The sequence below is a fragment of the Pseudopipra pipra genome, chromosome 6 (genome assembly GCF_036250125.1).
Source record: "Pseudopipra pipra isolate bDixPip1 chromosome 6, bDixPip1.hap1, whole genome shotgun sequence".
Taxonomy (NCBI): Eukaryota; Metazoa; Chordata; class Aves; order Passeriformes; family Pipridae; genus Pseudopipra; species Pseudopipra pipra.
The window spans coordinates 49,363,812-49,377,126 of NC_087554.1; the positions used below are offsets into that span (position 1 = coordinate 49,363,812).

Here is a 13,315-nt window from a genome sequence, read left to right on the forward strand (position 1 = left end):
CCAAGACAACATAAAACCTCTCCAAGGTGCAAGTCCATTTTAGACTGACAAAACTATTTTTTCTAGGCTATCAGTAGCAGGGCAGCAGTGTGCCAGAGAGCTCTTTTCCTACCAACTACACAGTAAACAGACTGAATTTGCTGCACCAAGATTGTCCTCCTGCTTGAAACGCAGAAAGACTATGAAAGAACCGCTTACCTGGAACCTGTGAACCAACTCCAGTGACTGGCTGTCATTCTGGTCTGCTTCAAGGATGACATCTGTTAGTTTATGTATGATCACATCCAAAGGGCCCTGATCTTCAATGGGTTTGGTGAGGTCAAGCTGAAGAAACCAGAGAGAAACCTTTTATTAATATATGGAGATTCTTGTCCCTGTCACCATCCAAGGTGTTGCTGCCACACAGAAGGCATTTACTTTACATAATGCCTTTATTTTGCTATGTTATCCAAATCCCTGAGAATTTACACTTCATCGAATGTTAGAAAATTTAACCCAGACACATTTTCTCAGCAACATAGCTCTAATTTCATGACTTACAGGCAAGCACTCTCCATCCAAACACCTTCCTATGCTTCTCCACCCTGAGCCAACATTTCCCTCTTCAGTTTCTTGGTACATTCACATACATGCGAAAGTAATGAGCCAACAAATATTAACACCACTGATAAAAGGAATGCCTGCTGTGCCCTTCGCCCTTTGGGATTGCACAAAACAGCACCCAGGACAGGAATACAGGTAACATAAACCCAAGTGACTCAGGATCTGTGCAAATTCATCTGCTACAGGGACAGATGTTTAGCTGGTAAGGAAGGGTGTAGTTCCCAGGGAACTTCAAATAGCAGACTTGGGGTAGGAGACAAAGATTTGGGGTGGGGTGTGCAGAAACTCTGCTCCAGAAAGCACAGGAAGACAGAAAGTGATAGCAATGTGTCATAGGGCTTGATCTCCTGTCTTGGTAGACAGGGTTCAAGAAGCAGAGGAACTTCTGGCACTGGAAAAGAATTGAGGAAATTCCTCTTGAGGAAATATTAATGCAAAGAAAGCTATTGGACCTGATGGGATGCAAGAATACTAAGAGAGCTGGCCAATGTCATTGTGAGGGCTTGCATTTATCAGGATATTAATTAAAATGGAGATTCCAACTAAATCAGGAAAAAAAAAAACACCACAGAGGCAGTCTAGCTACAGCACAGAGTCCCACAGAGGCTGTAGGATCTCCATTCTTCAAGGTTTTCAACACCTGACTGGGCAAAGCCCTAAGCAACTGAGTCTAAATTTAATGCCAAATCTGCTTTGATGAAGATGATGTATTACAGACCCCTAAGATCACCACCAAACCTAATGATCCCATGAAGCTACTTAGCAGATTTAACATTAGTACAGTGTAACTGCCAGACTCGGCTCATGTCCTGGCCAATACACTGGGCTGCTCACAACACAAAAGCTCCACTTCAACCAACTGTGAGATCTACTGTATCAGTGACAATTCAACCTTGTAAACTTCAAACCAGGAACATTTTTGAGAGGAAAGACAGATGTGTTCTTACTAAACTAAAGTTAGCATCTGATTTTATAGTTACATGCACGCTCCTTTCCATTGCTGCTATCCCTTTTATTCAACTCTGGCAAAGAAGGGGGTTGGAAGCAGAGGGGGGAGAGGAGTGCTGGGCAGAAGAGGCTGCTCATGCTCTGTTTTCTGTCTCATTAGCTTGAATTTTGTCCTACTAAAATTTCCCACTCTACAGAAGTGGCCCTGATTTGAATTAAGGAGTGAGTGCCTTAAGGAAGGTAACGATAAGACAGGATAGAACCAATAAAATAAAACGGCAGAGATCTATCAGCCTTATATTAATTTGCTAGTTGCTAATGTAACTGATTCATTTAACTGAATTGCTTTTCTGCTCTTATCTGGGCTAGGCTTACCTGAGGAAAATAACTGAAGTTACCTATGCCACAAAAGCAAACTGAAAGATTGCCAGTTCCTCCCACAGAGACCCCCTTTGCTTCCCCATTACTACATGGTCCTACTAACAGTTTATAGGTTGAGACCCTTTGAAGTCCTTATGCAGATTCTAATACAACTGGAAAACATCTTGTGTGTCTGTCTTACAAGGAGACTAACAAAGGCACTGGTCACAGGTGGGGAGCAGACTCCCTACATGCCATGGTAAGGATGACACGACAGCTTCATGTAGATGCTCAGGGATGGGTAAACTATGGCCAGCTGAGGCAATCCACAGAAGGTCTGGCTGTCATGGCACTGCTGTTTTCACTTTCACAAGTAGTGCAGCACAAAGGCTGAAGGAAAGTCTGTGTCTGCAAAATTAAGGCAAAATGAAGTTAATTGCAGCTTGGCTAAGGACACAGAAGGAGATAATTAAGTTCTGCAACCAAGCTCCAGAAAAATCAGCTAATATCCTTAAAAGAAATCTCAGATGACCACACTGCTTTTTCTGATTTTTTTCCATCTGCCTATCACATCTGGAAGGAAACAGCAAAACAAAGGGTCCATTTAACTAGGTCAGAAAGTTCCCAGTTGCCAAGGTACAAAAATGTGAATTAATCCAGTTTCAGGACTTCCAGTTTGAGAAACAGTGAGAAGCAAATAAGTATCTGAGATTGGTTACCCCTCTACATTCTTCCTGCACTTGCAGCTCAATCTGCACGGAAACATTCAGAAAACAAGAAAACAGTCCTGCCTTTCAGCCTCGACCCAAGAATAGAAGTAAGCCTTCAAGGCATATCCAGGCATTTCCAGCATAGTGTTTTCCAGAAGCATAAGACATCTGGGCAAGATAACTTCTTCTCAACAGTTGTGCCAGCTAAACACAACTGGCATATTTTGAGAATGAAACCAAATGCACCTACTTTGCACATTGGAAAGTGTTAAAAAGGCTCCCCCCCCATAACAGTGTTTTGCTTCCCCTTCACCAGGAAAGCAATGCAAGAAATGACAGCATGATAAAGCAGCTTTCCTGGTAGGAAGTTTAATGACCACTTTAATTGCCTCAACAAGGACAGCAGGTACATTTCAGCCACAAAAACCTTCAAAATTTTATCCAGTGTTTAGCAGATCGGAGGATCAAACCATTTGCAAGAATAAGTTCTCTGTGTTCTGAGCCATGCTGCAGAAAGCAAATATTCCTGGGCTGTGTGGAATTTGGAAGAGATCCACCTTCCTTTTATACACTGAGGGAAAAAAAAATAAAAGTAGAAGGAAAGAAAAGATTTGAGAAGGTAAAAAGAAGCCTTTTCAAGTGGAGTATCAGACCCAAAAAGAAGTCAGTGAAAATAAAGTGCAAAATTTCTGATGGCCCTCTGCTGAGACAAACACTGATTCATTGTTTGTCACCAGCTGGAATTTGAGCCTTTCTACTTCCCTTCCCTTTCAGCATCTCTCTCTCCAAATGATCTTTGCATTTGACATGGATCACCCAAAGGTTTGTTTTTGCAAAGAACTAACACCATAGCAACAGAAGTGAGAGAAAAGATTTATCAGCACCAGCTTGAAAAAACAGAGATATGTCTATGGTGTCTTTTTTCTGTGAGGTAGCCTATAGCCTGCAGCCTACTCTGCTTGCCTTTTTTCGTGTTAAAAATCTACACCCAGACAGGTATTGGTTTCATGGCCTTGCCACTTTACCACCAAAACCCAGCAAAACCCAGGTGAATGACATGGAAGACAGTGTCAAAGCTGTACACAGAAATGCCAGACAAAAGGCATATACATGACTTGGATAGGTGCACTGTTTGCTGAGTAAGAAACTGTCTGGGTGGCTGGGCCCAGAGAGTGGTGGTGAATGGAGTTATATCCAGCAGGCAACTGGTCACAAGTGGTGTTACCCAGGGCTCAGTATTGGGGCTGGGCCTGTTTTAATGTCTTTATCAATGATCTGGACAAGGCGATTGAGTGGACCCTCAGGCAGTTTGCAGATCACACCAAGTTAGGTGGAATGTTGATCTGCTGGAGAGTAGGAAGGCTCTGCAGAAGGATCTGGTCAGGCTGGATTAATGGGACGAGACCAATGGTATGAGGTTCGACAACACCAAGTGCCAGGTCCTGCACTTGGGTAACAACAACCCCCTGCAGTGCTACAGGCTGGTGAAGATTGTCTGGGAAAGGACCCAGTGGAAAAGGACCTGAGGGTGCTGCTCAACAGCAGTTGACAACGATCCAGCAGCGTGCCCAGGTAGATGAAAAGGCCAATGGCATCCAGACTTATATCAGGAAAAGCGTGGCCAGCAGGACCAGGGCAGTGATTGTCCCTCTGTACTAGGAGCTGGTGAGGCCACATCTCATATCCTGTGTTCATTTTGGGCCCCTCACCACAAGAAAGACCTTGAGGTGCTGGAGCTTGTCCAGAGAAGGGCAACGGAGCTGGTGAAGAGTCTGAAGCACAAGTCTTATGAGAAGCAGCTGAGGGAGCTGGGAGTGTTTAGCCCAGAGAAAAGGAGGCTCAGGGATGACCTTACCATTCTCTACGACTACCTGAAAGGAGGTTGTAGCCAGGTGGGTGCTGGTCTCTTCTCCCAGATAACAAACGATAAGAGAAGAGGAAATGGCCTCAAGTTGCTCCATGGGAGGTTTATATGCAATATTAGAAAAAAATATCTCACCAAAAGGGTTGTCAAGCACTGGAACAGGTTCCCCAGGTAAATAGTGGAGTCACCATCCCTGGATGTGTAGATATGGCACTTACTGACATGGTTTATTGATGGACTTGGCAGTGCTGGGTTAACAGTTAGACTTGATTTTAAGGGTCTTTTCCATCCTAGATGATTATATGGTTCTGTACGCCTTTCCAGGCCTTTCAAATCCATATATGGAAGAAAACAATGACTAGATAAATGCTCTTATCATAGCTGGCTGCAGCTAGCCTGCCCACCTTTTAACAGAAGGACTGGCTGAAAGTTACAAAATGCTGCAAGCTTAGAGACGTCACAGTTTCCCCCACAGGTTTTCCAGAGAATCCACTGGAGAGCAAGTTACAGGCATACAGAGCTCCATATCTGCCCTCCTCTCCCCTTCCCCCTTCCTCTGTCCTCCAGAAACACACAGCCAGCACATTATCCAAATCATTAGACAGAAGGGCAAAAAAATGTTTATTTCCATTAAGCATAATTTGTTTAAAGTTTTGAGGTTGTTTTTCTCCAGAACGCTGGCAATCCATCTGTATTGCAGGGACAGGGCGAGTGCCTGGCAGAGTGCCATGGCTCTCCACTGGTCCCAACTGCAATCCCACACAAATGCATTTCTGGAAGCCGTGTTTAAAAATAAAACTATGTCCAAGTGAAAAAAATCTGGATTTGTTCTCTCAGGGAAAAAAAAAAACAAAACAAAACCAAAAAACCCCAAGCCAAACAACTGCAAATGATGGATTTAGAAAAAAAAAAAAAAATCATACATAATAATGATTAAATATAGTTATATATTTTTTGTTTTATTCAGTGTTTCCAGTCCATGATACAAACAACTGTATTTCAGAATCTGTCTGATTAGGATTTATAGTTTGGATTTTTTTTGTAAAGCTCTTCTTCAGAAATAGTTTTTGGATTATCATTCACATGAAATGAAGTTTTAATACCAACCTGCCCTTTTATCTCAACCAAAGAGAGCTCTGTCCACTGCTATATCCCTGAGGAATTTACAACCCATCTCTCCGTGTATATTTATCCTTACTTTTCTCTTGTTATCTTTTCATTAAAAATAAAAATACTCATAAGCCTATTTAAGCATTTTGCCCCAATTCTCCAATCAGCTAACAAACTCCATTCACTAGGATGCTGCATTAAGTTCTTGCTATGTCTCAGTTTTCATTTGATGGGCCACTTAGGAACAGCAGAATAAGAGTGCACACCCCTTCCCTGCAGCCTGTTATGCTGCAGGTGGAAAACGTTCACAAAACTTTCAACCAAAGGAAGAGAATGAAGATAGAAGGCAAATCAGAAAAAAACAGGTTTGTTTCTAAGCTTTCTCACTAGCACCAAATCATTAGAAATTAACTCGAGTGCTAGAAAGCTTAATAAAATGCCACAAAAGGGAAAGAATCCAGCCAACTTTCTGGTAGGGACCTCTGCTACACATTTCACAAATCACAGTCCATAAGTTCCTTTGCGGTAATTTAACCATTTTCCTCCCTGGGAACTGGACACACAGCTACAGCCTGACCTGACTTCTCTGCTCCTTGACTCCTGAGGCTATATACAGAATTTACTACACAAATCTATTGTATTCTGTTATTCAGATACTCAGCTAAGGCTGTATTGATCCCAAGATGTGGTGTTTATTTCAATCTTAATTCAGCTTCTTAAACTCCACTGCATGTAGACCTTCAGGATTTTAGCCCTCATCTTCCTCTCCTGGGGCTATTTTCTACCCTGTATATATCTTCATCACATATATTTATATAAAAAGGCTTGTAAAATAAAGCTTTTAAAATTATTTCCCCAACTTCAGCCTCAGTGTTTAACTTACTGTGCATCAATGCTGCGCAAATCATAATGAAAAAGTCACAAGCTCCAGGTCACAAAGCCAAGTCTTCACAAAGCTGAACCCTGACAGCTGATCTATTGGTGGACACTGTTCTCTCCCCAAAAAGTTCAAAGAAAGCATCTGAAAATATCTTAAGCGCTTTGGAGAGGAAGGGAAGCAGCAAAAATCAATACTGCCAAGTTCACTGTTTCCCTTTACTGTAAAAAGTAAGGTGAAAAACAAAAATACACAGGATATTCTAATTACAGGAGAGAAGATGCTTGTTTTTGAAAGAAAGTGAGGAAATTTCCTGAAAGAAATCAGGAAAACAGTTGTGCATGTCCATCCATACGCATAAGACTTACTTGTGAAGAGCAACAGTGACAGAACAGAATGGCACTGACTGTTCTTGGGAGAAACCAAGGGAAATCCACAGGACCAAAGAAGACCAGCATATCCTCCTTTCCCAAATTAAAATCTGCAGGAGCAGTCCAGTCCTGTCCCATCCCTCCAACAGGACTATACACTCACAACCCTGCTCTCTCAATTCTGTGCAAGCACAAAACTGTCACAAATGACTCCTTGCTGAAGCCCAGGGAAGGTGACAAAGTATATATTGGTATACATCTCCTCATGAAGAAAGACATCATGCTGCCTGGTATTTTCACTGATATATAGGCTCTCCATGATTCCTAAAATATTCATGTATTGAAACTAAATAAATATTTAGATATTTAAGAGAGTTCCTCCTCATCTCTCTGTCTGAACCAAGATATTATGCCCAGACAGTGCAAGTATATAGCACTTGCTGCTGCTCCTGCTGCTAATGGTGCCAAAGGATACCAAGGGAGAACATGGATCCCTCTAGGCAACAGAAACACCAGTCCCACAGCAAAGGGCAAACAGGGACCTCACTCATCAAAGAAAGAGCTGTAAAGAAAGAGTAAAAAGTACACCAAGAGGCACTACTTTGTCTCTCCACACCCCCCTTCCCCAGCACTGAATTAACCTGCACATCCTGTTGAAGCAGCAGCATCAGCAATCTGAGAAAGGAAATCCGCTGTGGTGAGGAGACTTCCCCCCTCGGCTCTCTCCTCACAGTGATGAGAGGTGAGGGCATCGCAGCATCGGGAACAGCTGCCACGTCACTTGGGAACTCTTTCCCAAGCAGGAAGGAAATGTAGCTTGAAAATACTTCTTGCTGGTCTTCTTGGAATTGAGGAATTAAAGACTGATCAAAGAGCTTACCTTTCTACCACTGCAGGACACTAACTCTACAGGTTATCTGCTGTTGTTCTGTTCAGCTTAGATAACAGAACCACCAAAGCAGAAGGAAAGCAAGTCCCGCACTGGGATACATCGTTCAGAATTTCAGGTGCCAGTGACATCCAAGGCAGCAAGACGCCTAAAGGTGAGGATCAGCACAACACAGCCTATGAAATCCTGCTGGTGCCAGTACCCAGGTAGTGACACTTTAACACCAGAGGAGAAGATTCCAGGTTTAACAGATGGTTTCTTTGTGTTTTCTTGCACTGGTGCCAGGGCAGATTACTTTGCATTCTGGTAGCACAAGTTGCCAGAGGGTATGTGTGAGCACTTGGCCCATTTTCGGGAGTCGTACACTGCTGCTCCCCTGGAAGCTAGGTATGATCTCTGAAGTATCGGGGAAGTTCTTACTTCTAGCTGTGTTATAGATAAAATGAGGAAAAAGGAATATCATAGCTTTTTTACACTACGTATATGAACATACATGGACACCATTTATGGATCACTTTCCCAATTACTACACAAACTGACTAGTCTTTGTACATTCAAGGCTTGTCCTGATGTCATGCAATCCCCCAGGACCTTAGTGAGCATCATCTCCCCATAGTCTCCTCTGCCCCCTGCCACAGAAGCAAACAGTGAGCCAGCATTGCTATCATCTGTGCAGGAACAGTGACAGACAGTGAATTGTGACTCCTACTCAGAACAATGCTGGGATAAGTAACTGTGTCTCAGTTACTCAAACCTCTCCTACTGCCCCCTTCACTTCCCTCCCCACTACCCTGACTCTGTTATATGTATCTCAGCTGAGCATCACCCTTCTGTTGGACTAAGTTTTGCCCCTTCACTTCTCTAAAAGCAAAACAAGAAATCCCATCTTTGGGCTATGGCTAAAGTTCTTCACAGAACCAATTTTCAGTTTTTCTATTTTACCCAGGACTGGAACGTTGTTATTGGTACTTTGGTTTTGACTTACAGCCAAACACACACACGCAAAAATAAATTCTAGAAATTAAAGTATAACTCGGCTTGGTTTATCTCTTTATCTCCTGCACAATACTTTGGCAGCTGCAGAAAGTTCTGGAAAGAACTTGCAAAGATGAGGGACCACCTATTTCTGAGCACAGTATTAAACTGAAAACTCATGTCCCATTAGGGCTGGACTGCAGTGAGCAGGTTTTTGGTAGGCAATTGGTTAAGCAGCTAAGTCTTATTCAGGGACAGTGAAAGGCAATCACTGATTTTCAGCACTGCAGGAGAAATAATCAATGTTACTCAAATCCAGGAAAGCCTCTTGCCAAGGGTGTCTCCTGAGGTCACCAAGACTCCTGTGGATTAAGAAGAGAAGGAGAACAAATCCAGAGATTAGCAGAGGAGAAAAGTTGAACAGAAAATGTGTGACATGGGAGGATTAGTGCCCCAAAGAATAAAAGCAAGTTATAGAAAAACAAGAATGCAGGAGAATCAGCATTTAGCATAACCTGCCTTGCTTTACTTCCTAGAACTGTCAAAAAAACAGTGTTCAGCAGATTAAAATGCTACAGAGGAAATCTCAATAGTGGAAAGTATGGGAAAACTACTAGCTGTTTTCCACAACATATGGCTCACTTCTGGAATGGGACAATCAGACTCAGAAACCCTTTTAGTTTTTTAGACTTTACACGGAAGAATTTTAATGTTTCTTTGAGTGAGCTGAGTCAGTTCTAGCCTAGTTATTGAACTGACAGCTCAGTCAATCCTATAGGAGAGCAGATATCACAGGAGGAATGGAATGGAGAAGCCACTCATGGAGAACACTCCAGCTAATCAAGAATACAGAAATACTGCAGCACTACAGCCAGTAGAGCCCAGGCAAGCAGAGAGAGGGGAGCAAGAGTGATGCACTTCACTTCTCAGAAGTTTTCAGTGCTTAATTATAACACCATATATTCAATCAAAATATCAAGATCTGACAGTACCACAAATACTTTTTTGGGGGGTTTTTTTTTGTTTTTTTTTAATAACTACTGGATACAGAGAAAGTTAAGATGAAGGAAGCATATTCTTCTGAAAGTTTCTCTTGAAGACACACAAACATGGATTGCATAACTTCCCTCCTTTTGACCATGGAATAGATAAGTAGAAAAGATGATATATAAGAAACATCTCCTCAGAAAGCCTGGCTTTCCTGGCCCTTTATCCTAAGGGCCAAGGAAGCTCAGCTATGGACTTAGACTACTCAGCTCAGGCTCAGCTTTTGGATAATTCTTCAGCAGCACCTGTCAAACATCAAGAGCAGTTGGAGCTCCTGTGTGTGCAGCTGTGCTTCCCAAGAAATCACCAATGTCTCTGCTGTAATTCCCCCTTCAACAAAGCTTCCCAGCTGGTAAGCCAGGCTGCCAGCACCCTCTTCATTTCTGCTAACTACTAACCCCAAGAGAGCTGAATTTCTAGATGCATTTCCCTTTCTCAAGAGACTCTGGATGATGCTGAGTTGTAAGCAAATATAGGTAGCACCCAAAGTACATTTAAACCAGTCTGCTCATCACTTCACTGAATTTATGTGGTCTACACTGTGCACTAAGGAGTTTAAACACATGTGGAGAAAGCAATAGCTGTCAGAGTAGAAAGTTTATATGCTCTTTATTCACCCCCTGCCTAAACTAATTAGGATCCCTTCTGAAAAACAAACTGAAATTCAAACATATTTCTCTTAACAGAAAAATCCTCCTTCATTCAAACATATTTCTCTTAACAGAAAAATCCTCCTTCATTCAAACATATTTTTACAATGCTGCTCACAAACACTGGATAGCCAATAATGTTTGTGCAACTGCAAAGGATAGAGGAGAAGGAAGTACACTGGAATAAAAGAGGGAAGAAACACAGAAGCTTTGGAAGACTAAGCCTAAAGGGAAAATAAAAATGAGTAAGGTTGCTTTTAAACATAGAGAAGGTCACATTTAGGCTGATCTGTATCATATCCTTATGCTGCATGAGCAGAAATCAGAAGAGAGACCGTGAAGAGATAGAAGAGACTGGAATTCCCTTCCATCCTGTTCCAGCAAGTATTACTTACGGAAGAATGAAGTTGCCTTTCAATTACAAAGCATTACTTCATCTTGAAACCACTGCTCCCAGTGAGACAAAATGATTAAACTCTCCCTTCCAAGTATGAATTTAAAAGCACTTGAAATGGTCTGAAATGAACACGGCTGCAAAGGTAAAAAAAGTTAGCTCATCGTTTCTCAGACTGAGGAAGAAGGGCATGAGTGGACATCACAACCATCATAAACCACCCGTGCTGGTGCTGCACTGCTAGAAGGTATTGGAGAAAGAAGCAGAAAGTGAAGCCAGGAGAATGTGGCTGGAACACAGGCAAGGCTCTAAAGGAGGAAGAGGACTGCAGTGAGTCTGAATCATTGGTTCAGCAAACACCCTGGCATAAAGAAGGTGATCAATAGTTAAAGACCAACAGTTTGTTTTGAAGCAGCCGCAAGGTGTTTTTGCTTTTTACTTTCTACCATGTCTGACAAAGTCCTCGCAAGTGGCTCAACCATGTATGAGACATTTTTTCCCACCCAGGTGAACTGTCTTTCAATGCAGTACCTGCCCAACATATATCCTCTGGCACAGGCAGAACATTTTAAGTAAAATTCTCGTTTAAAAAGAATGATAAAAGGTCTTGCTTTTGCTGTGCTGAGGACGTCTGACAATCCCTCTGACTGAGGTTATGACCCAGCTACTCCAAAGCAGGAAAACTAACATAAAATTTAGTAACACAAATAATACTAAATCAAGCTGCGTTAGTTTAAATTACAGGATAAAATGGTGTACAACTCAAGCATTTTTTTATGGCTTCAGGATGACAAATTTATAAAGAAAATAATTAGTAAAGACTGCTGAGTTGTGAAAGGCTCCAGGATTTGACAATAAAGGATGCTTAGCATTTCTTGCCAGCATGCCAAAGAATGAAACATACTTTGGGAATACATAAAAAAGAAGAAAAATTGGGATCTCTGTGTAGCAAGTGTAAGCTTAATATTAAAGATAGTATAGGAATAGTCCCAAACATTATACAAATATTTAGCTTCAGCTTTCAGCAAGAATAGAGAAGCTGATGGAGGGGCAAGGCAAGTTGGTGAACAAAGATGGGTACAGATACATCAATGGGTACCAGCAGTCAAAGCCAGAACTCACAGAGTGAGATTCACAAGAGTCAATAACTACACTAATTTCAGGTTTCTTGCAGACAGAGAGAAATAAATACATACTTTGACATTTTAAATTCATCTAGCCTGCCTTACATTCATGTTCTAGAATATGAGGAATTGCACCTGAAATATTCCTGATCAGAAGGAGCCTGGTGGGGTGGCATAGATGCCAGATGATTCTTCAGAGTTTAATGTGCTGAGGCCAGGGAAAGCTGCCTCTCTACTATAACTGGATACTTAAAAAGAAACAAAAACCCCAAATCCACATCTCTAGAAAACAAAATACAATTAACCAAAACATGACATAGGATATCACAGGATGGTGACAAAAGGGTTCTGAGTAACTGTATCCATATTCTGGAGAGCTTCCAAAGGATCAAAACAAAAGCAGCTATTTGGGAAAGAGCAGAAAGGGGAAAAATGGCAGCTAATTACTGTTCATCTGACCTAGTAGTATGCTAGTATTTCAGTATAGTTGAAGATACCAAAAAATAATCAGATCTTCAGGGGTAAATAAAAAAATGTAGTAAAACGTGACATGAATCTCAAAAAGATGGACCAAACCCATCTAATAGGCTGTATGACCACCGATTCTCTAGACAAATAAAATGCAGCAAAACTATTTTCTCAGACCTTGGTAGAACATTGGAGGCAGGTAAACTGGAGAAAGACAAGGACCAGTAGAAGCACAGGAGGGTGAACGAAGAGTTAAATAAAAAAGAAGCTGACAATGGCTTGAATGCTGGCAGCAGTGGCAAACCAGAGGGGGTGCACTAGTGTCATTCCTCAGGCACTAGTTTTGTGACCATTTAATTTAATATCTTCATTAGTGGTCTTAACACAGTAAGTGGATTACTGATAGACCTTAATAACTACACAGAAGTGTAACTGGCACTATTACTTAGACAGAAGTATCAGGCAGAAGTGAGAATCAGAAATAACACTGACTAAATACAAAATGAAAATGATACAAAAAAATTCAGCTTATGCTCAGAGAAGGATGCTGGTATGGTAGCTGAAATATAACTGTGACAAACTCAGTTTCACCAGGACCAGGATATTTTGGCTGTGGATTTCAAGAGTTAAACAAGTAAAGAAGGCACTAATGAGACCCACATGGAACAGCTTCACCCAGTTCAGGGCATCCATCACTAGAAATGTAAAATCAAAATGAAAATACATGCTTAAGAATTCAACCAAACTTTTTAAGCTACAGGCTCAAGAACCCAGCAAATTCCTTCCACACATTCCATGGTCATGGGCCCTTATAAACTATGAATAGCAGCATTTGGGCTAATACATATTCTTAGAGTCTTAACCACTTTCTGGCAAGAAACAGCTTACCTTAATAAAAAATACACCAGAGTACTGACTTACTTGA

At 41.6% G+C, this 13,315-nt stretch overlaps 1 protein-coding gene across 4 annotated transcripts in view; it reads right to left on the minus strand.

Moving 5' to 3' along the window:
- Positions 1–13,315, minus strand: part of ITPK1 (inositol-tetrakisphosphate 1-kinase) — a 236,554-nt gene that overhangs the window by 165,747 nt on the left and 57,492 nt on the right. For all 4 annotated transcript variants that reach the window (XR_010431473.1, XM_064659022.1, XM_064659021.1 and 1 more), the window contains one exon: positions 199–324. Coding sequence is in view for 3 of the 4 variants with exons in the window: in XM_064659022.1 (XP_064515092.1) it covers positions 199–324 (126 nt within the window). In the remaining variant the exon portion in view is untranslated. The remainder of the gene's footprint in view (positions 1–198; positions 325–13,315) is intronic.